Source organism: Salmo trutta, chromosome 16, assembly GCF_901001165.1.
Source record: "Salmo trutta chromosome 16, fSalTru1.1, whole genome shotgun sequence".
In the NCBI taxonomy this organism is placed as follows: Eukaryota; Metazoa; Chordata; class Actinopteri; order Salmoniformes; family Salmonidae; genus Salmo; species Salmo trutta.
Window position 1 is genome coordinate 26,543,741 of NC_042972.1, and position 22,984 is coordinate 26,566,724.

General features: G+C 43.1%; 1 protein-coding gene across 5 annotated transcripts in view; it reads right to left on the reverse strand.

Moving 5' to 3' along the window:
- The window catches only part of LOC115150409 (engulfment and cell motility protein 2), a 33,159-nt gene extending 10,193 nt beyond the window's left edge, over positions 1–22,966 (reverse strand). Inside the window, exons 1-12 of one of the 5 annotated variants that reach the window (XM_029693665.1) lie at positions 22,874–22,966; positions 21,398–21,468; positions 15,639–15,739; positions 14,780–14,820; positions 9,128–9,200; positions 8,922–8,972; positions 8,491–8,660; positions 7,900–7,999; positions 5,042–5,187; positions 4,651–4,729; positions 866–901; positions 411–461 (exon numbers count right to left, since the gene is read on the reverse strand). In XM_029693665.1, the coding sequence (XP_029549525.1) occupies positions 411–461; positions 866–901; positions 4,651–4,729; positions 5,042–5,187; positions 7,900–7,999; positions 8,491–8,660; positions 8,922–8,972; positions 9,128–9,200; positions 14,780–14,820; positions 15,639–15,716 (825 nt within the window). In that variant the 5' untranslated portion in view covers positions 15,717–15,739; positions 21,398–21,468; positions 22,874–22,966. Of the gene's footprint in view, positions 1–410; positions 462–865; positions 902–4,650; positions 4,730–5,035; positions 5,188–7,899; positions 8,000–8,490; positions 8,661–8,921; positions 8,973–9,127; positions 9,201–13,921; positions 13,958–14,779; positions 14,821–15,638; positions 15,740–21,397; positions 21,469–22,873 lie in introns of those variants that run through there. The other 4 variants (XM_029693664.1, XM_029693667.1, XM_029693666.1 and 1 more) reach the window with 4 other exon arrangements.
- Between the last annotated feature and the right edge of the window lie 18 nt (positions 22,967–22,984).

Here is a 22,984-nt window from a genome sequence, read left to right on the forward strand (position 1 = left end):
AAGCTTCAAGTTATTATGAAGGGCTGTTTAGAAAGCGTCACGTTATTAAGAAGGGCTGTTTAGAAAGCATCACGTTATTATGAAGGGCTGTTTAGAAAGCATCACGTTATTATGAAGGGCTGTTTAGAAAGCATCACGTTATTAAAAAGGAGTATTAAGAAAGCATCACGTTATTAAGAAGGGCTGTTTAGAAAGCATCACATTATTATGAAGGGCTGTTTAGAAAGCATCATGTTATTATGAATGGCTGTTTAGAAAGCATCATGTTATTATTAAGGGCTGTTTAGAAAGCATCATGTTATTATTAAGGGCTGTTTAGAAAGCATCATGTTATTATTAAGGGTTGTTTGGATGTTGCTCTGGTTTGTGCCATCCAAGACAAGTACACTCAGGCTTTCCCTGACACTCACATTGAGGATGATGGATCGTAGGTGTTTCTGTGCCAGGGTGCTCGCCATCTCCTGAGAGGAAGATAGATGGACAAATACAGTGAGACTCAAAAGCGAGGCCTGGTATGGAAATAGTTAGCCAATAAGCTTACTACCAGACAACAATATCAAAAGCTAATTTGAGAAAAGGCTTACAGCCATTTCACACAACCCTGAAAGGGGTTCATAACTGTTACAATTCTGTTTTTTGGGTGGGGTCACATCATCAGAAACCCTTACAGCAGTGACACATGTCTAAGAGTGCAGAATGCAGCTGCTACCACTAGGGGGACCCAGAGTTACTATGAAAGGATTGCATAATGTATTCTTCACAGATTGATCTATGTGTGTGGCAGCACACAGTTCTCTTTGGATCAGAAAGAGAGGGGGGGGGCTGAGTGGATGAGGTGAAGGATTGTGGAATGATGTGTACTCACTGTGAGCCGCTGGTCCAGGGGGTTAGTATGCTCCTCCTGAGGGGGGTGGGTTGGGAGGAGGGTGCAGGCGTGACGGCAATGGAAACAAAGAGTGCACACTTATAGGCACACATCACAAGACACAGCATGCACAGTAACAGCATGGTACAGTACACCTTGGTAGTGAGGAAGAGCACATCACAGCACAATATGGCATGGCAATGCACAACAGTATGTGACACAACAGCGTAGTATGGCACAGCATTGAATGAGATGTACAACACAATGCATGCACAGCACAGCAGAGCACAGTACAGCATGGAGTCTAGAGCTGAAAGACAGAGCCCAGACTGACCTGCTCCTCTGGTTGTATGTAGGGTGGATGTCATATTTAATCTTTGCACTTCAAAATATGATATCTGCACTTCATTACTTTTGTAAAATAAATATATTACACTGAACAAAAATAAAAACGCAACAATTTCAAAGATTGTACTGATTTACAGTTCATATAAGGGAATCAGTCAGTTGCAATAAATGTATTAGGCGCTAATCTATGGATTTCATGACTGGGAATACAGATATACATCTGTTGGACACAGATACACTACATGACCAAAAGTATGTGGACACCTGATCGTCAAACATCTCTTTCCAAAATAATGGCTATTAATATGGAGTGGGTTCCCTCTTTGCTGCTATAACAGCTTCCGCTCTTCTGGGAAGGCTTTCAACTAGTGAGGTCGGGCTGTGATGTTGGGCGATTAGGCCTGGCTCACAGTCGGCGTTCCAATTCATCCCAAAGGTGTTTGATTGGGTTGAGGTCAGAGCTCTGTGCAGGCCAGTGAAATTATTCCACACCGATCTCGACCTCGCTTTGTGCATGAGGGCATTGTGATGCTGAAACAGGAAAGTGCCTTCCCCAATCTGTTGCCACAAAGTTGGAAGAACAGAATCATGTGGAATGTCATTGAACGCTGTAGCGTTAAGATTTCCCTTGACTGGAACCAAGGGGCCTAGCCCAAACCAGGAAAAACAGCCCCAGACCATTAATCCTCCTCGACCAAACTTTACAGTTGGCACTATGCATTGGGGCAGGTAGCGTTTTCCTGGCATCCGGCAAACCCAGATTCGTCTGTCGGACTGTGGTGGTGAAGCCCGATTCATCACTCCAGAAAACGTGCCTCCACTGCTCCAGAGTCCAATAGTGGTAGATTTACACCACTCCAGAGTCCAATAGATTTACACCACTCCAGCCGACATTTGGCTTTACGCATGGTGATCTTAGGTTTGTGTGTGGCTGCTCGGCCATGAAAACCCATTTCATGAAGCTCCCGACGAACAGTTCTTGTGCTGACGTTGCTTCAAGAGGCAGTTTGGAACTCATGCTTCAGCACTCGTTGATCCCGTTCTGTGAGCTTGTCTGGCCTACCACTTCGCGGCTGAGCCGTTGTTGCTCCTAGATGTTCAGCATCATCATGCTGAAACATGAGGTGATGGCGGTGGATGAACGGCATGAGAATGGGTCTCAGGATCTCGTCACGGTATCTCTGTGCATTCAAATTGCCATTAATAAAATGTAATTGTGTTCGTTGTCCATAGTTGTCCACATACAAATCATTAAAATCCAGACGTAAAATATTTACACAAGAAGCAACAACCTATACAAATCATTAAAATCCAGACTGAAAATATTTACACAAGAAGCAACAGCCCATACAAATCATTAAAATCCAGACGGAAAATATTTACACAAGAAGCAACAGCCTATACCATAACCCAAACGCCACCATGGGGCACTCTGTTCACAACGTTGACATCAGCAAACCACTCGCAAACCACACATGTTGTCTGCCATCTGCCCGGTACAGTTGAAACTGGGATTCACCTGTGAAGGGCACACTTCTCTAGCGTGCCAGTGGCCATCGAAGGTTAGCATTTGCCCACCTAAGTCGGTGACGACGCCGAACTGCAGTCAGGTCAAGACCCTGGTGAGGACGACGAGTACGCAGATGAGCTTCCCTGAGACGGGTTCTGACGGTTTCTGAATAAATTCTTTGGTCGTGCAAACCCACAGGTTCATCAGCTGTCCAAGTGGCTGGTCTCAGACCATCCTACAGGTGAGGAAGCCAGATGTGGAGGTCCTGGGCTGGCGTAGTTACACATGGTCTATGGTTGTGAGGCCGGTTGGACGTACTGCCAAATTCTCCAAAAAGATGTAGGAAGCAGCTTATGGTCGAGAAATTAAAATTACATTCTCTGGCAACTGCTCTGGTGAACATTCCTGCAGTCAGCATGCCACTTGTACGCTCCTCAAAACTTGAGACATTGTGTTGTGTGACAAAACTGCACATTTTAGAGTAGCCTTTTATTGTCCCCAGCACAAGGTGCATCTGTGTAATGATTATGCTGTTTAATCATCTTCTTGATATGCCACAACTGTCAGGTGGATTGATTATCTTGGCAAAGGAGAAATGCTCACTAACAGGGACCAACATTTTACATATTGTATTTAAATTTTTGTTCAGTGTATTTCGATAAAGTTCTGAGTCCGACAATAATTCTTTTTTTACACTGTGATTTCCAAATTTGACATCAAATTTAAAATAAATTGCATGATGTCAAATTTGGAAATCAAAATGTTTTATCTTTTTCCCATGCATCTACCAGACAGGATGTAGGAGAAGAAAGTATTGTGTGGGTGACTTCCTACATGATGTCATAGTATCCACATCTGTCTCACACGTACTGCCTGTCGGTCTGCCAAGGCAGTACTACTCTGTTTCTCAGAGTAGAGTGGTTGCTTGACAGTTTACTTTATGATGTATAACATTTTATATTTTAGTCATTTAGCAGACGCTCTTATCTGGAGCGGCTTACAGTTAAGATCTTAAAATAGCTAGGTGGGGGGTGCTGTGGGATTATTTAAGATACTCTTCAAAGAGGTAGGGGTTTCAGATGTTTTCGGAAGATGGCAGGGACTCTGCTGTCCTAGCTTCAGGGGGAAGCTGGTTCCACCATTGGGGTGCCAGGACAGAGGAGAGCTTGGACTGGGCTGAGTGGGAGCTGCCCTCCTATAGAGGTGGCAGAACACCACCTTTCATATTGTGTGTGCACATTTCAAGGTAAAGCTTTTCTTCAATAAGGAAAATAGATGGACTGACTAAAGTGAAAATAGGTGGACTAACTAAGCATAGCATAGAAAGCAGAGCACAGAATGACCAGAGATCATTAAACTCAGTGACAGTGGGGTTGGCCTATACGACATGGGTTATTTATTACTGAACATGAAGTGTGATGTAACAGTGAGATATGAATTACATTACCCTGATGTGTGTGCTAATGGCTGTACCATATATGAGACCTATGTTAAGACTTTCTAACCCGTATAGGTGCTATGCATGTACGAGTGACGATGGTTGAGTGTAAATATGTTGCAGAGGACCAGTTCAGTGGGGGTTATGTACTAGTGACTACAATACATGAAAACTGGGTTAAGACATCGTCTAACCTTTATAGGTGGTATTCATATATGAGCGATTTAAAAAAAAACATTTTAGTCATTTAGCAGACGCTCTTATCCAGAGCGACTTACAGTAGTGAATGCATACATTTCATTTAATGCAGTTTTTTTTGTGTGTGTGTGTGTGTGTGTACTGGCCCCCCGTGGGAATCGAACCCACAACCCTGGCGTTGCAAACACCATGCTCTACCAACTGAGCCACAGGGAACTACGATAATAGTTAAGTATAAATATTTCGCAAGAGGACCCTTCCGGTGTGCTGGTGAGCAGGTACTGTACTGACCTGCCGTCTGTCCTCCGGTGCCTTGAGGAAGAGGGCGTTGATGAGTGCGATGGCATATGTCTGGATCTCCTGATTGGACCTAAAAGTCACATCAGACACAGTAACACCAGTTAGAAGCATCTGGTTCTAGGAATTCTCACATGGGCACAAAAACGTTAAGTTGCCACTGGTTAAGTGTATTAATACTCAGATAGTATTAGTCTGGGGTTCTACACTTCTAAGCTTAGTCATAATTACAAGGAGGCAGAGCAAGGCAAGACTTGTCATCTACGCTCTACTGCACTGACGTTAGTTAGCTACACCACTACATTTCTACACACTAACTCCAACTACATCCTCCACACAGCTGTATGTGGGAGGCCCCAGTGCGTGTGTGTGTGCTCACACTTGCAGGTGCCCGATGAGCTGTCCAACGGTGATCTCCTGCGCTACCCGGTGGTAGAGGCTGTGGCTGTTGAGGACCATGCTTTCCAGGATGGCCAGTGAGCGCTGCAGGATGGACACGTCCACCATCGGCTGGTTCACGTAGCCCGCAATCTGACCAGACAGGAGGGGGAAATACTCCATTTAAATGGACACCTAAATCTAGGGTCTTGTTGATTACAGCTAGGTTTATGAGGTAGATTTGAAAGCTGATTTACTAAGGTTTGAGATTAAGACTACATACCCCAATCAGAAACAATGGATTACAGGCAGCATCCGCACTGAGCTGAAGGGTAGAGCTGCCGCTTTCAAGGAACGGGACTCTAACCCAGAAGCTTATAAGAAATCCCGCTATGCCCTCCGACGAACCATCAAACAAGCAAAGCATCAATACAGGACTAAGATCGAGTCGTACTACACCGGCTCCGACACTCGTCAGATGTGGCAGGGCCTGCAAACCATTACAGACTCCAAAGGGAAGCACAGCCGAGAGCTGCCCAGTGACACGAGCCTACCGGACGAGCTAAACTACTTCTATGCTTGCTTCGAAGCAAATAACACTGTAACATGCATGAGAGCACCAGATGTACCGAAAGACTGAGATCACGCTCTCCGCAGCCGATGTGAGTAAGACCTTTAGACAGGTCAACATTCACAAGGCCGCAGGGCCAGATGGATTACCAGGACGTGTACTGCGAGCATGCGCTGACCAACTAGCAAGTGTCTTCACTGACATTTTCAACCTCTCCCTGTCCGAGTCTGTAATACCAACATGTTTTAAGCAGACCACCATAGTGCCTGTGCCCAAGAACACTAAGGTAATCTGCCTAAATGACTACCGACCCGTAGCACTCACGTCTGTAGCCATGAAGTGCTTTGAAGGCATGGCTCACATCAACACCATCATCCCAGAAACCCAAGACCCACTCCAATTTGCATACCTCCCCAACAGATCCACAGATGATGCAGTCTCTATTGCACTCCACACTGACCTTTCCCACCTGGACAAAAGGAACACCTATGTGAGAATGCTATTCATTGACTACAGCTCAGCGTTCAACACCATAGTGCCCTCAAAGCGCATCAATAAGCTAAGGACACTGGGACTAAACACCTCCCTCTGCAACTGGATCCTGGACTTCCTGACAGGCCACCCCCAGGTTGTAAGGGTAGGTAACAACACATCCGCCACGCTGATCCTCAACACAGGGGCCCCTCAGGGGTGCGTGCTCAGCCCCTTCCTGTACTCCCTGTTCACTCATGACTGCACAGCCAGGCACGACTCCAACACCATCATTACATTTGCCGATGACACAACAGTGGTAGGCTTGATCACCGACAATGACGAGACAGCCTATAGGGAGGTCAGAGATCTGGCCATTTGGTGCCAGGACAACAACATCTCCCGCAACGTGATCAAGACAAAGGAGATGATTGTGGACTACAGGAAAAAGAGGACCGCGCACGCCCCCATTCTCATCGACGGGGCAGCAGTGGAGCAGGTTGAGAGCTTCAAGTTCCTTGGTGTCCACATCACCAACAAACTAACATGGTCTAAGCACACCATGACAGTCGTGAAGCGGGCACGACAAAACCTATCCCCCCTCAGGAGACTGAAAAGACTTGGCATAGGTCCTCAGATCCTCAAAAGGTTCTACAGCTGCACCATCGAGAGCATCCTGACTAGTTGCATCACTGCCTGGTATGGCAACTGCTCGGCCTCCGACCGCAAGGCACTACAAAGGGTAGTGCGAACAGCCCAGTACATCACTGGGGCCAAGCGTCCTGCCATTCAGGACCTCTATACCAGGCGGTGTCAGAGGAAGGCCCTACAAATTGTCAAAGACTCCAGCCACCCTAGTCATAGACTGTTCTCGCTGCTACCACGCGGCAAGCGGTACCGGAGCGCCAAGTCTAGGTCCAAGAGGCTTCTAAACAGCTTCTACCCCCAAGCCATAGGACTCCTGAACATCCGGTCAAATGGCTACCAAGACTATTCACATTGCCCCCCCCCCTCCCCTCACACCAGTGCCACTCTCTGTTGTAATCAATACATAGTCACTTTAATTAACTCTACCTACAGGTACATACTACATCAACTAACCGGTGCCCCAGCATATTGACTCTGTACCGGCACCCTCCTGTATATATATATTTTTTTTTTTACTGCTCCTCTTTAATTACTTGTTACTTTTATCTCTTATTCATATTTTTTGAAACTGCACTGTCGGTTAGGGTCTCGTAAGTAAGCATTTCACTGTAAGGTTGTATTCGGCGCATGTGACTAATAAAATTTGATTTGAAACATATGTCTGTCAAATGACATACAGTTGGCAAAAAAAAACTATCCATACTTGTGCAGAAATGTAGCTATAGCACATATAAAGACACATGACTTGTTTTCCTTGTACAGTGCTTGTTGTTGTGCAGCACATCAGAGGACTTCATCAGGGAGAAAACCATTCACAGAAGATACAGCTGAAAGAGCTCCAAATAACATGGGGGGTTGCTAGGTAACAGCAACCAACTCAGTTCTGGCAGCCAATGAGGGGTTGAATGTCAAGTAATTAAAGAAAAGAGAGAACAAATAAATAAGGGGAGGACTTTGAGATAGGCCTCAAACTACTGAAACTACCCAAACTACTGAAACTACCCAAACTAATCTACAGAAGAGAGTTCCACATAAGTTTTATCAAACTAATCAATAAATACATTACGTATTTTTTCCATTGCAGACAGTGTAGGAATCTAACATATGGGCTTCCTTATATGCCAAGTTTTACGAAGAGTGGTGTGTTTTGTGGAAGTTAGGAGGCGAGTTCTAACCTGTTTGATGAAGGACAGAGAGATAAGGTCCCAGGACACAATGCCATGGTCCATCAGCTCCAGGAAGGCTGTGAGAGTGAAGGCCAGCATCTCCCCAAAGCTGAGGAGAGAGCAGACTAGTGTCAGAGTACAACACTCTATATATATACACTGAGTGTAAAAATAAATAAATAGGGCCATATTCACCAAAAAAGCCATACGACAACTCTTCCTATGCGCCACCACCAACTACAGCCACAAACAGCATGCTATCAATATGGGCCAATAAGTGTTAACCCACAGTAACCACCTCCAGAGAGGCGCCGAAGACGTGGATGTCGATTATGGCAGCCCCCCACACCTCTCTGATTCTCAGGGGTTGGGTTAAATGCGAAAGACACATTTCAGTTGAATGCATTCAGTTGTACAACTGACTAGGTATATTTCTAGAAGCCAGTAGAAGTACCTTTAGACCAGGGGTCTCAATCTAATTCTGCCCTGGGGGCACATAAAGAAATTGGCTTGTGGGCTGACTCTGGCCTGAGCAACGCCAGTTTGAGACCCCTGCTTTAGACAATAGACCCATGGATTGTCTGTCTGTATGAGACTCACTGGGTGCCACTCTCCACCAGGCGCGCCAGGGTCCCAATGCCCTCCATGCTGATGAACTCAGTGGCGAAGGTGGGATCAGCTGACAGCTTGGCCAGCTCCTTCAGGGCCTCCAGGCGGGCGTCTATGCCGTGGGACTGGATCCTGTCCAGGAGCTGCCGCGCTGCACGGGCCTATTGGAGGGGGGGGGTCAGGCATATGTTTTTACCTGGTTTACCTCAATGGTTACATTAGCTTGATACATGTAGGCAGCAACCGTTGCTGAGAAATCTATAACTTAGCAATAGGGATTATGTAATGCAGCAGCCATTATTGTGAACTGTAATGCCGTCATTAAATAGAATTAATAAAATATACCTAAGAAATACTGGTCATTTATTTGGGGGGGGGGGGGGATTAAATAACTGCATGTACAAGAAGAGAAAATGTCTCACAGGAGATATGGCTAATCGAAGGATGGTTCCATTCTTGATTTCACTACGGCTCTGGAAAGGAAGAAAATGGTTTACATTGCTACAACCACAGCACTTCTTTAGTCATTGGTAATATGACATAGTAATAGTAACATACTAAGGAACCATGTAGTGTACTGTGAAGAATTGTAAACATCACTTTATTCTGCCAAGGAGCTGAGGCTCACCTGCTCTGTAATGTAGAGCTGAGGACCGTCAGCATAACGTAGGGCAAACTGCTCCGAGCCAGACAGAGACCAGCTGTGGACACACACACACACACACACACACACAAAATCTATCGAAAAGTAGGTGACCAAATTCACACATTTTCCACTTAATACCAGAGCGCACTAACCTCCCTAAACATGAGGCAGACAGAAGCTAAACCCACCCATTTCTCAATAAGACCTATTACTATAATGACATTTGTTTGTTTTTCCACCCTACAGAAAATACATACCATGTGCATAAGGTTAACAAAAGTGATTATCGGAGCCTCCAGCATTTCTATTTGCCAGAAGATCAGATGGAGAACATTGTACAAGGAGATATTCAGTGGGCGTTAAGTGTTAGAAAAAAATCGAATGCATTCAGATGTGAGAGGGAGGAAGCAGAGAAGAGAGAAAGTAGGGAGTAGGCAAAAATCTCAGTATTCATGATGGACAGACAAGGTGGATCAGGAGACAAAGGAAATGGAAAGACAATGAGAGGAGGCACTCGGAGAGAACGAGTCAGAAAGAGAAAGCAATATATGAACATTCAGACAAATAGGGAGAAAGAGTGAAAGAAATCAAAATGTTTATGAAAGCATAAAAACACATTGTGAGCTGAAGTCTGGCCCCTATCTGTGAGCCACTACACCTACTTTATTAGTGGAAGAACAACAGCTTTCAGGAACTGACAAGAGACAGAGGACGATGAGAGGTGGATGGAACAGAGAGAGGGAGGGAGAATGGATGAATATAACCCTAACTCTATTAGCCAGATATCAACTTAGCAAAGCAAATTTAACCCCTAAGCACACGGTTCCACTTACTTAGACTGGGTCTGGCCTAAAAGCAGATTAAGGTCACCTTAGATGCATCCCAAATGGCACCCAATTCCATAGATATTTAGGGAATAGGGTGCCATTTGGGACATAGTCCTTGTGTGGCATACTTTGGACTTAGTGAGTGAAGCCTGAGTATTGGCTAAAGGTTGTGTCTGTTTATTGGCAGTGGTATATGAGTAAGCTCTGAAAGGGTAGAGTACCAGAGCATTTATGTGTATCTGGGGATTACGCTGAAATGTCTGGTATTTTATTGAATATCTGCATCTAATGCAAAATCATTCTGAACTTGTAAGATAGCGTAGCATAGTGAATCAGTATAGCATCACTAGAATCAATTGGTATGATGGAGCAAGAATGTAGAAGGCATTCAAAATGGGATTTGTTATTGTGTGCAGAACCTTCAGCAGTATGCCAATAGGTAGTTAGTTACTCCAAACTGTTCCATTTCTACGCAGGATAATATAATACACAGTACCAGTCAAAGTTGACACACCTACTCATTCAAGGGTTTTTCTTTAATTTTACTATTTTCTTCTTTGTAGAATAATAGTGAAGACATCAAAACTATGAAATAACACATATGGAATCATGTAGTAACCAAAGAAGTGTTAAACAAATATTCTTCAAAGTAGCCACACGTTGCCTTGATGACAGCTTTTCACACTCTTAGCATTCTCTCAACCAGCTCCATGAGGTAGGCACCTGGAATGCATTTCAATGAACAGGTGTGCCTTCTTAAAAGTTAATTTGTGGAATTTCTTTCCTTCTTAATGCGTTTCAGCCAATCAGTTGTGTTGTGACAAGGTAGGGGTGGTTTATAGAAGATAGCCCTATTTGGTAAAAGACCAAGCTCATTTTATGGCAAGAACAGCTCAAATAAGCAAAGAGAAATGACAGTCCATCGTTACTTTAAGACATGAAGATCAGTCAATGCGGAAAATTTCAAGAACTTGGAAAGTTTCTTCAAGAGCAGTCGCAAAAACCATCAAGCGCTATGATGAAACTAGCTCTCATGAGAACCGCCACAGGAAAGGAAAACCCAGAGTTAACTCTGCTGCAGGGGATAAGTTCATTAGAGTTACCAGCCTCAGAAATTGCAGCCCAAATAAATGCTTCACAGAGTTCAAGTAACAGACACATCTTAACATCAACTGTTCAGGGGAGACTGAGTGAATCGGGGCTTCATGATCGAATCGCTGCAATGAAACCACTACTAAAGGACATCAATAAGAAGAAGAGACTTGTGTGGGCCAAGAAACACGAGCAATGGACATTAGACCAGTGGAAATCTGTCCTTTGGTCTGATGAGTCCAAATTTGAGATTTTTGGTTCCAACTGTCGTGTCTTTGTGAGATGCAGAGTAGGTGAACGGATGATCTCTGCATGTGTGGTTCCCACCGTGAAGCATGGAGGAGGTGGTGTGATGGTGCTTTGCTGGTGACAATGTCAGTGATTTATTTAGAATTCAAGGCACACTTAACCAGCATGGATATCACAGCATTCTGCAGCAATACGCCATTCCATCTGGTTTGTGCTTAGTGGGACTATCATTTGGTTTTCAACAGGACAATTACCCAACACACCTCCAGGCTGTGTAAGGGCTATTTGACCAAGAAGGAGAGTGACGGAGTGCTGCATCAGATGACCTGGCCTCCACAATTACCCGACCTCAACACAATTGAGATGGTTTGGGATGAGTTAGACTACAGAGTGAAGGAAAAGCAGCCAACAAGTGCTCAGCATGTGTGGGAACTCCTTCAAGACTTTTGGAAAAGCATTCCAGGTGAAGCTGGTTGAGAGAATGCCAAGAGTGTGCAAAGCTGTTATCAAGGCAAAGGGTGGCTACTTTGAAGAATCTAAAATCTAAAATATATTTTGATTAGTTTAATAGTTTTTTGGTTACTACATAATTCCATATGTGTTATTTCATAGGTTTCATGTCTTCACTATTATTCTACAATGTAGAAATATTAAAAATAAAGGAAAATCCTGGAATGAGTAGGTGTGTCCAAACTTTTGACTAGTACTGTATATCCAGTGCCATGTGAAAGTATTTACACCCTTTGACATTTTGTTGTGTTACAGCCTGAATTTAAAATTGATTAAAATTAGATTTTGTGTCACTGGCTTACACACAATAGCCCATAAGGTCAAAGTGGAATTATGTTTTTAGACAATTTTACAAATTAATTAAAAATGAAAAGTATTCAACCCCTTTGTTGTGGCAAGCCTAAATAAGTTCAGGAGTACAAATTTGATTAAAAAGTCACAATAAGTGGCACGAACTCACTCTGTGTGCAATAATAGTGTTTAACATGATTTCTGAATGACTGCCTCATCTCTGTACCCCACACATACAATTATCTGTAAGGTCCCTCAGTCGAGCAGTGAATTTCAAACAGATTCAACCAAAGACCAGGGAGGCTTTCCAATGCCTCGCAAAAAAGGCACCTATTGGTGGATGGGTAAAAAAAGCAGACATTGACTACCCCTTTGAGCATGGTGAAGTTATTAATTACACTTTGGATGGTGTATCAATACACCCAGTCACTACAAACATACAGGCATCCATCCTAACTCAGTTGCCGGAGAGGAAGGAAACCACTCAGGGTTTTCACCATGAGGCCAATGGTGACTTTAAAACATTACATAGTTTAATGGCTATGATAGGAGAAAACTGAGGATGGATCAACAACATTGTACTTACTCCACAATACCACCCTAAATGACAGAGTGAAAAGGAGGAAGCCTGTACAGAATAAAAATAATCCAAAATGCGCATCATCTTTGCAATAAAGCACTAAAATAAAACTGCAAAAAAATTATAATAATAGGCAAAGAAATTAACTTTATGTCCTGAATACAATGCATTATGTTCGGGGCAAATCCAACACAACACATCACTGAGTACCACTCTCATATTTTCAAGCATGGTGGTGGCTGCATCATGTTATGGGTATGCTTGTCATCGGCATGGACTAGGGAGTTTTCATGATAAAAAGAAATGGAACAGAGCTAAGCTATGCACAGGCAAAATCCTAGAGGAAAACCTGGTTCAGTCTGCTTTTCAACAGACACTGGGAGACAAATTCACCTTCAAGCAAGACAATAACCTAAAACATATGGCCAAATATACACTGGAGTGGTTTACCAAGACAACATTGCATGTTCATGAGTAGCCTAGTTACAGTTTTGACTTAAATTAGCTTTAAAATCTATGGCAAGACTTGAAAATGGCTGTCTAGCAATGATCAACAACCAACTTTACAGAGCTTGAAGAATTATTTTAAGAATATGTGCAAATATTGTACAATCCAGGTATGCAAAGCTTATAGAGACTTATCCAGAAAGACGCAAAGCTGTAATCATTGCCAAAGGTGATTCTAACATGTATTGACTCAGGGGTGTGAATACTTCTGTTTTCATTTTCAATAAATTTGAAAACATTTTCTAAAAACATGTTTTCACTTTGTCATTATGGGGTATTGTGTGTAGATGGATTCAGGCTGTAACAACTACATATGGAATAAGTCAAGGGGTATGAATACTTTCTGAAGGTACTGTTTTTCATTGGCTATGGCTAGAAATGCTGCAGATGTCATTTGGTTAGCTAGGAAGAAATGTGAATTGCTTTTCTAGCTAGCTGTGGATAGCATACTGTATCTCTTAGTTGTCAATCAAATGTATTTGGCGTCGATCAAATGGGCGGGCAGGCAAGTTCCCATTCAGTTGTGAAAACATGGGTTGGGACAAGCATGCATTGGCAGGCAAACTGCAGAAGGACGAGCAGGCTACTATTCCCCATCGTTTATCAGCCAACTAGCTGAAAACGTTTGAGAGGGTTTAATGTTTCCTCGTTAGATTTTAGTTTAGCATTAGTTGTTGATCTTGTTGATGTGCACTGGCAACTGAGGGAGAGATAGCCTACCTTTTCATGGTTGTTTGATCAACAGGTTTGTGAAGTTCCCAAATGTAAGAGGACTCCCGTGGTATTTACATATTTTCAGAAATCCATTCAGGTGTATTTTGTGGCTTTTGGCGAATGCTTTCTAATGATCTAAAGTCACGCTGTTGCTACTGCCTGTAAACACACAATCCAGTTCAATGTGAATGATGGCAGACCGTATGGCAAATGGTTTATTTGCATATAGGCCTACTGTGGCTCTGATTGGCTATGTCGCATCGGTCTGTGTGGATTCTGGTCCTGGACAGGACAGATGTTTTTATTAGGTTTTATGACCGCAGTGTATTAATTGTCCAAACACACCGCCACTTTCCCACTCTATGTAGCTATAACATTTTCACAAATGCCTTACTATATGTAATTCCCAAACATTTTATGAATTTATGACATGAAAATGACCATATCTAAGTGCTCGCTATCTAAGTGTGACAAAAATGTGTCATATTCTTCCTGGGGATATGAATGATATGAACAGATTTTAAATAAGATTTAATTTTGCTAAAATGCTGTCAGTTCCACTTTAATGATATAATGCACAATTATATAATAATAATTCTGGCATTGTAATGAAGAACTTGTGCGATCCAGTCCATGTGTAATGGCTCATACTAACGATTCTCTGCGTGTTGTTATTATGGACCTGCTATACATCTGGCTCCCGCTGAGTCCGTCTAGCTAGCATTAGTCTTACGTAAGTGAGCGCAGGGTGTGTGTGTGTGTGTTCATATCACACACACATACATACACATATCAGTCGTAAACATTGTTCTGCCATTAGCTTCAGCGAGAGCAGAAACAGCTGGGTGTGGAGCTGGTGCTTACCCATCACACACCTCCCGTATGATAGACGACAGGGGCTTCTTCTGCAAAACACACAACAGACAGACGACAGACAGACGACAGACAGACGACAGACAGACGACAGACAGACGACAGACAGACGACAGACAGACGACAGACAGACGACAGACAGACGACAGACAGACGACAGACAGACGACAGACAGACGACAGACAGACGACAGACAGACAAAAAAAACTGTCAAACTGCACTGCCACTGGAAACACAGGAAAGTTGCTGATTGGTCAGAAAATACCCTTTTATAACTTTAACAAGGGTTCTCACTCCTTGCTTTGCTTGGCTTTCATCAGAGGAAAATAAACGTTGATGGATTTGTTGGTGGGTAGACGCTGTTGAAATTGTGTTGGACAAAATCAAATCCACTGTATTGTGTTGCCAGCAAAATACAGAGAAATAAGATATGTGCTAGAGCTAGACTCACCAACAAAATCTCAGTGATGTACTTTATGCTTGTCTGAGCAGAAAAAAAAACATACTGTAGCTTTCTTTTCCCTTCAATTATTTAATGTGGAGTCTCTTGAGTTTAAAGTATCTGGCACAAGGAAAACAGACTTCTATAAAAAGTTTGGTTGAGAAGACAGAGTGGAGGATTGATGCTGTTAAAGACAAAACAGACCAACAGAAACATCAGCACTGCACAGCACCTGGCCGTCCTGTCGCCTCTGACCACAGAGGCTGTCATTTTCTGTTAATTTCTCTAGGATTCTACATGTTGAATCGCCAACGTTCGTCGATACCCAACAGGCGATCTACTGCACACGGCCGATGTTCATGTTGGTCTGTCTTGTCGTTGAGTGGTGTTTTTAGACTGGACACTGACCTGGTCAATCTCCATGAGCTGGGCGTTGGCACCGGGCCACTCGATGGCCACCTTGACGATGTCAGAGGGGGGTGGCATGGCTGCTGTCTTCTCACACACCACTAAAGGACAGACATCACAGAGAAGAAGAAACAGCACCTCATTACTGTTACATTATTAGATATGATCCCACTTCTGCTACCATGTTACATTATTAGATATGATCCCACTTCTGCTACCATGTTACATTATTAGATATGATCCCACTTCTGCTACCATGTTACATTATTAGATATGATCCCACTTCTGCTACCATGTTACATTAGATATGATCCCACTTCTGCTACCATGTTACATTAGATATGATCCCACTTCTGCTACCATGTTACATTAGATATGATCCCACTTCTGCCACCATGTTACATTATTAGATATGATCCCACTTCTGCTACCATGTTACATTACATATGATCCCACTTCTGGTACCATGTTACATTATTAGATATGAATCCACTTCTGCCACCATGTTACATTATTAGATATGATCCCACTTCAGCTACCATGTTACATTATTAGATATGAATCCACTTCTGCTACCATGTTACATTATTAGATATGATCCCACTTCTGCCACCATGTTACATTATTAGATATGATCCCACTTCTGCTACCATGTTACATTAGATATGATCCCACTTCTGCTACCATGTTACATTAGATATGATCCCACTTCTGCCACCATGTTACATTATTAGATATGATCCCACTTCTTCCACCATGTTACATTATTAGATATGATCCCACTTCTGCCACCATGTTACATTATTAGATATGATCCCACTTCTGCCACCATGTTACATTATTAGATATGATCCCACTTCTGCCACCATGTTACATTATTAGATATGATCCCACTTCTGCTACCATGTTACATTATTAGATATTTCACCATGACCACATTATGTTGGCATTAACGTTTCACAGCAATTTTTTAACTTCATAGTTAAATCACTCATTCTGTTGTCCCAAATGTGGCTTAAAACACCAGTTCATGGTATCAAAATGGTCCCTTACTAGTGGCACAAGGTCAGACGAATACCCTTCTCTTCATTGCCAAACAACAGCATCCATTCAATTTGGTCTCATTAAAGTCCAGTTTGTCCTTCCCCACATGACAATACAAGGCTTTTATGAGAGTGAGCTAAGGTAGAAAGATGGGACCAGGACCGCTTTTACAGCTGTAGTGGCTTGACGTAGCATTTATCAGTGTAATTAAATCCTCAGATGTAATACCTGAAGTAGCTAGTAGCTACACACTATGTTTGCCCTTTAGCTAAGAGCCATTTTAACAGCCTGATGTATGGTGGTCTGGGCCATCAACGAGGAGACAAGGGCTTTTATGTGGACGTCCTCTAAATATCAGTGGCCAGGGGTTTTTAACATCAAAGCCCTGGACCACCAAGTGGAAAACAGGCTGATATTATACATATGTAACCTGAACTTAACTTCAGCTGTGTCCCTGATAGAAACAGTCTAGCACTAAAACCAGATGACCATTTGACAAAGAAAAACAACGTCATGCTGTTTAAATACACAATGTTTTGTCTGTCTGTGTTTACTCCACTATACGGTCACATTCTCTGTTGTTGCCGACAGAAACATAGAAACATTTTCATTCATCAACATTGTATTCAGACGCCTACAGAACCTTTCGAGACTCTTTCTGCACATTTCTGTACAGAAGATGTGCATGCAGGCACACACATACACGCACGGTATCTGGGGTAGTTATAAACAGCAGGTTTCACATATCCACATCTCTGGCAGGCTCAGTCCTCCCACTCAGGAGTCCTAGCACCTGTAAGTGGGCTGGGTTGGTTTACCACAGCTCCCCGATCTACTGCAGATTCAACAGCACCACAGCTCTCCAATCTACTGCAGATGCAACATCACCACAGCTCTCCAATCTACTGCAGATACAACAGCACCACAGCTCTCCAATCTGCTGCAGATACAACAGAACCCTGATCTACTGCAGATACAACAGAACCCTGATCTACTGCATACAACAGCCCCACAGCTCCGAAATATACTGCAGATACAACAGAACCCTGATCTACTGCAGATACAACAGAACCCTGATCTACTGCAGATACAACAGCACCACAGCTCTCCAATCAACTGCAGATACAACAGCACCACAGCTCTCCAATCTACTGCAGATACAACAGCACCACAGCTCTCCAATCTACTGCAGATGCAACAGCACCACAGCTCTCCAATCTACTGCAGATGCAACAGCACCACAGCTCTCTAATCTACTGCAGATGCAACAGCACCACAGCTCTCCAATCTACTGCAGATTCAACAGCACCACAGCTCTCCAATCTACTGCAGATACAACAGCACCACAGCTCTCCAATCTACTGCAGATACACCAGAACCCTGATCTACTGCAGATACAACAGAACCCTGATCTACTGCAGATACAACAGCACCACAGCTCTCCAATCTACTGCAGATACAACAGAACCCTGATCTACTGCAGATACAACAGCACCACAGCTCTCCAATCTACTGCAGATACAACAGAACCCTGATCTACTGCAGATACAACAGCACCACAGCTCTCCAATCTACTGCAGATACAACAGAACCCTGATCTACTGCAGATACAACAGCACCACAGCTCTCCAATCTACTGCAGATACAACAGCACCACAGCTCTCCAATCTACTGCAGATACAACAGCACCACAGCTCTCCAATCTACTGCAGATACAACAGCACCCTGATCTACTGCCGATACAACAGCCTCACAGCTCTGAAATATACTGCAGATACAACAGCACCACAGAACTCAGGTTTACCCCTGCTAGCCTCCCTATTCTAAATACACAGGGATTCTTTGCTCTGCGCTTGGCTGTCGTCAGGCAGTGCGATGACAGATGAGTGCGGATCAAAGGAGTAGAAATCAGTTCCATTTTACTGGGGAACCACACAACGCATAATCAAGCAGGGCTTTTCACTGCACGGTACAGATGTCGGCACTCTCCGAACCAATACTTTTTGTTGAGTGTTGGGAGGTGGGAGGAGAGGAGGAGGTTCCATAAACAGTTTTGTTTGGGAAATGTCTGTACACTGTCTTTTGCCAAATGCACAATGACTGGAAGGCATCCAAAGACATCAGTGAACAACCCTTCTCCCAGAATTCCCTCTGTCTCCGGGGGCCCAACTCTGGCTGGGAAGCCTGTTGGTGGGTTGTCATGGCCGTGGCTAAAAGTGTCCCTGTTTGTTTGGCTTGGTTCTCTTGCTGTTTTCTAGACACAGTTTTCAAGAGGGATATTTTCAAAGCAGACACAATCTCAGAGTAATTACTGGTTCTGTGAACTAATAAATTCAAGCACCAGTTTTATTATCGATTGATCCTACAGAAAAAATCCTGAACTGCAAATGCAGTTCAATTCATAAATCATAATCTGTGATTATTATTCTGCAGTAGTTGCCTAATGATCAACTGAAGTGGTCTGTGCAACACTTTTTTACTTTAAGGAAAATGGAATCCCATTCGTAACACCTCTAATAACAAGCTGGGTCCAATTCTATATTGCCTTTGAATAAAGTATTACCTCTGCTCTCATATCTGGCAATAATATCCATACATGAGGATTCTCCCCTAGTTATGCAACTCAAGGGGATAGGAGAATTTTGCAAAATGAGAACAAGTCAAACCACAATCAGTGATGAGACTTGCCTTTGAGTGAAGAATGGGGCATTGTGCAACAAAGCCACTCCTAAACAGGCTGTGAAAAAGCTGCAGACAAATACTAAGGATTGAGTCCAAGACTGGCCGGGGCAGGATAGCTCATCAACAGTGTACATTCAGAGACTCTGACTCTACTACACAAAAAGCATATGCTAGTAGTCTATGCTCCACTGCTGCATAAAATTACACAAACGTTTTATAAGAACACATCAAAAGTGTTGGGGATTGTTTGAGGGTTTAATTCTTTAAAAAGTATTTTAATATTTTTTCATTTCAACTAACATCTTTTTCTGTCCATGCTGTCAGTGCATTTGATACAAACATCAACAACAACATGAAAACAGACACATAGCACACGTAATTAGGGCCAGGATGATACCAGTATCACAATAGGTTTTTCAATGGCAAAAATGAAAACACCATGCAGACCAAACTCTTTGGTCCTTTACAAATCAGCTGTAGGCCTATGTCAAATATTGTGTGCTATAGCTTGGATAATACATGTGACTCTGATGACAACATAATGATGTTTGTTTCCAACATTAGGGATGTTTTCCTAAAGAAGTTAAATCCGCCTTGTGTTTTGTTTCCTTGACACGATACTAACGAGTATGGTGATACTGGTATCGTCCCGGGTCTACATGTAATGGATAAATTAAAGGTAGACTCAGCGAAATGACGTTGCCACAAGCAGCAGTGCAGATATTGAGATGAGCGAGATGCAAGACTTCGCTCTCACACAGTCACACACAGTACCTGCGCATGTGCATGGGCACCAAAACAGTGGAAAAGTTGAGCCTCGCACTTTAACGGTTTTAGTTTCTGCGGAAATCAACCCACTATGCTGTTTACTTTCTGCATCTATGTAATATCGCTGAGTCTACCTTTAACCTTGCTACACAGGAACTCCTGCCATGACATATCAACTGGGCCACAATGCTGCCATTGTCTGGGGGTATAAATGAGAGAAGTCCATTCCCAGTCTGAAATCACACCCTATTCCCTATGTAGTGCACTACTTATAACCAGGGCCTATAGGGCTCAGGTCAATAGTAGTGCACTATATAGGGAATAAGGTGTCATTTGGGACACAGATGTCCATTCCCAGTCCCAAGCCACTGACTGCAGCCTCCACAGAGGAACCTTCATGATGACAGTTTGAACAGCAGCACCAGTGGAGACCTGTACAAGTGCTACAGTTGCTGTCAGCTCCACTTTGTGAACAGATTTTTGATACCATGAACTGGCAAGAACAGTGTTCATTTTGTCAGTTCATGGAATAGCTCAACAAAAATTGTTAAATGAGGGTCTTTCAAATTCTTGAATCAAATGTAACAAAAGTCAGACCGCTAGATCATAATTGAATTTGAAATGAGGGAAAGAATTAGGAGCCGAGTCAATATTCTACTGGTGAACAATAATGGCATGAAACACAAGTCCAGCATAGTGAGGACACCGTCTGAATATCAACTGTGAATTCCATTAGTTGACAGAGGGCCAAGTGCTACCAACCACAATTGTGGGAAAACCCACTAAGCCCCACTAAGAAACCAGAGTCCATGAAGGACAGGGCTAAGAGGTTGAAAGAGACAGTGTGTGTGTCTAGGTTGGGGGGGGGGGGGGAGGAAATCAGACAGTCAGTACAAGTCAGGACCTATATGCCTGGGCAATTACAGAGAGAATTGAAAACAGATGCCCAGTAAGCCTGAGAGAGAGCCATTCTTAAATTTAGCAGGATTTTCCCTCTCCCTATAACAAAGACTATGCAGTCTCAGGCTCAGCAGCCATCTTGTTCAACATGAATTCACAACAAAAACCCCCACTGCTGTTCCTTCCTAGAAAAACTTTCCCCCACACAATTGAAGAGCAGTCTCAGCCTGGGCTCTTTTTTAATGCTAAAAGGCAAATCTCAACTCTGTGTTGCTAATCACTTAAAACCATTAAATGGGTACATTGTTTCTGTTCTCCTCTGATCCTGGGTCTTATCTTAATGAGATATGGCGACCGGACCTCACCTGTTGGAGCGTTGAGTGGGCACCTCACTCGCTCTCGCAGTCTCACAGTTCAGAACATGGCATCAGCTCCCCTGCAAAGTCAGACGGGCAAATAACCGTCAGAGGAACTGTAGTACAGTCAAATATTCACCCTCTGAGGTTTATGTTGAGCACTCCTGTACATTTCTTCTTTGAGAAGTTGCCTTCAGTCTTTTGATGTTAATAACCAATCAAATACTGACAACCTGCTTTCATACAGACTTTTAATCTAAAACTGCTTCAGTTACATATCAGATTGAAACCAATCTCAGAGAACGCTTTCAACTGATATTGTTTGAGTTTTTTTATTAATTATTTTATAGACAGGGAGGATTTGTCTTGCATTTCATATTGATGTGGGAATGGAAAAACTGCAAGCTAAAATAAGAATTTCCAACGGCATCCTGGTTGAAAATAAGGGACAGTACTACTGCTTCGGAGCTCAGCTACTCTAGCAACCACTGACCTACCTAATCTGGGAAAGGTATGTGAGACTCCAAATAACTGATCCTAAAGACCCCATAGCCCGCCTATCTACCACTGCAATGCCTGAGTGACAATAGTACAGTAACGTCTTTCATCCTTTGTTTTCAGGACACAATCACATGCATGATCCTGGCTCTTGACATTCTATTATGACAGGTAGGTAGGTACCTGATCTAATAGGCTACTGTGTCACAAAATGTCTCCAGCTCGCAGGACAGATACTGAACCTTCTGTAGAATGATGGGGACAGAGTCTCCCTCTCAGATGTCACAACGCAGCTTGATACATTTGTAACAATGTTATTTATTGCTCTCCACCACCACTGTAGCAGCAACATTGTTACTCAAGACAGACTGAGCTGCAGCCAGGATGCATAGTGACAACATTGACTGTAACTTGTTTAATTGGATTGAGCTGGCTTTAAAAGGCATTCCTGCTGTCAACGCTATATTTTTAGAAACCATGGCCAGCATGGACAATTGTGAAATAGATATCAGTACCCATTTTATAAACCATGATATCACATACAGTGACCATTCGTAATTAGCTAGCTACGAAGGCAGTGGGCTGCAAATGAGCCGCATCGCGCAAACCATGTAATTCGTTACTAATTTGGGGCGAAACTCCGCGAGCCTGAATTAAATTGTAACCAGTAGTAAATTGAAAACGTTGAATTTAAGGACATTCATATTTACAAACTGGAATCCCCAACAATTGAATTACATGGAACATGTATTACATTTACAGAACGTATTCGTCTCAAGAGGGAATCACTACACTGAAGAAAAGCCTTCACGCGATATTCCATCAGCGAGCGATTTGTTCCTTCGCAAACATCTTTCAGCAGGCTATTGCCGATGGGCTTATTGGTTTACAGGCGCGCGAAAGTTACAATTTAACCACCAAATGATAATTTATCCTTTTTGTTTATTTACTGATAGTAAATCGTTCGTTGTAACGGTATTTACTTACCCCATGGCTTGGACCTGAGCGCCGCTGTTTGATACTTTCACCAATGGAGCATCTGTGGTAAGACGATACATCACCACGCCTCATAGGCGGGACAAGGTCTGTGTCCATGGC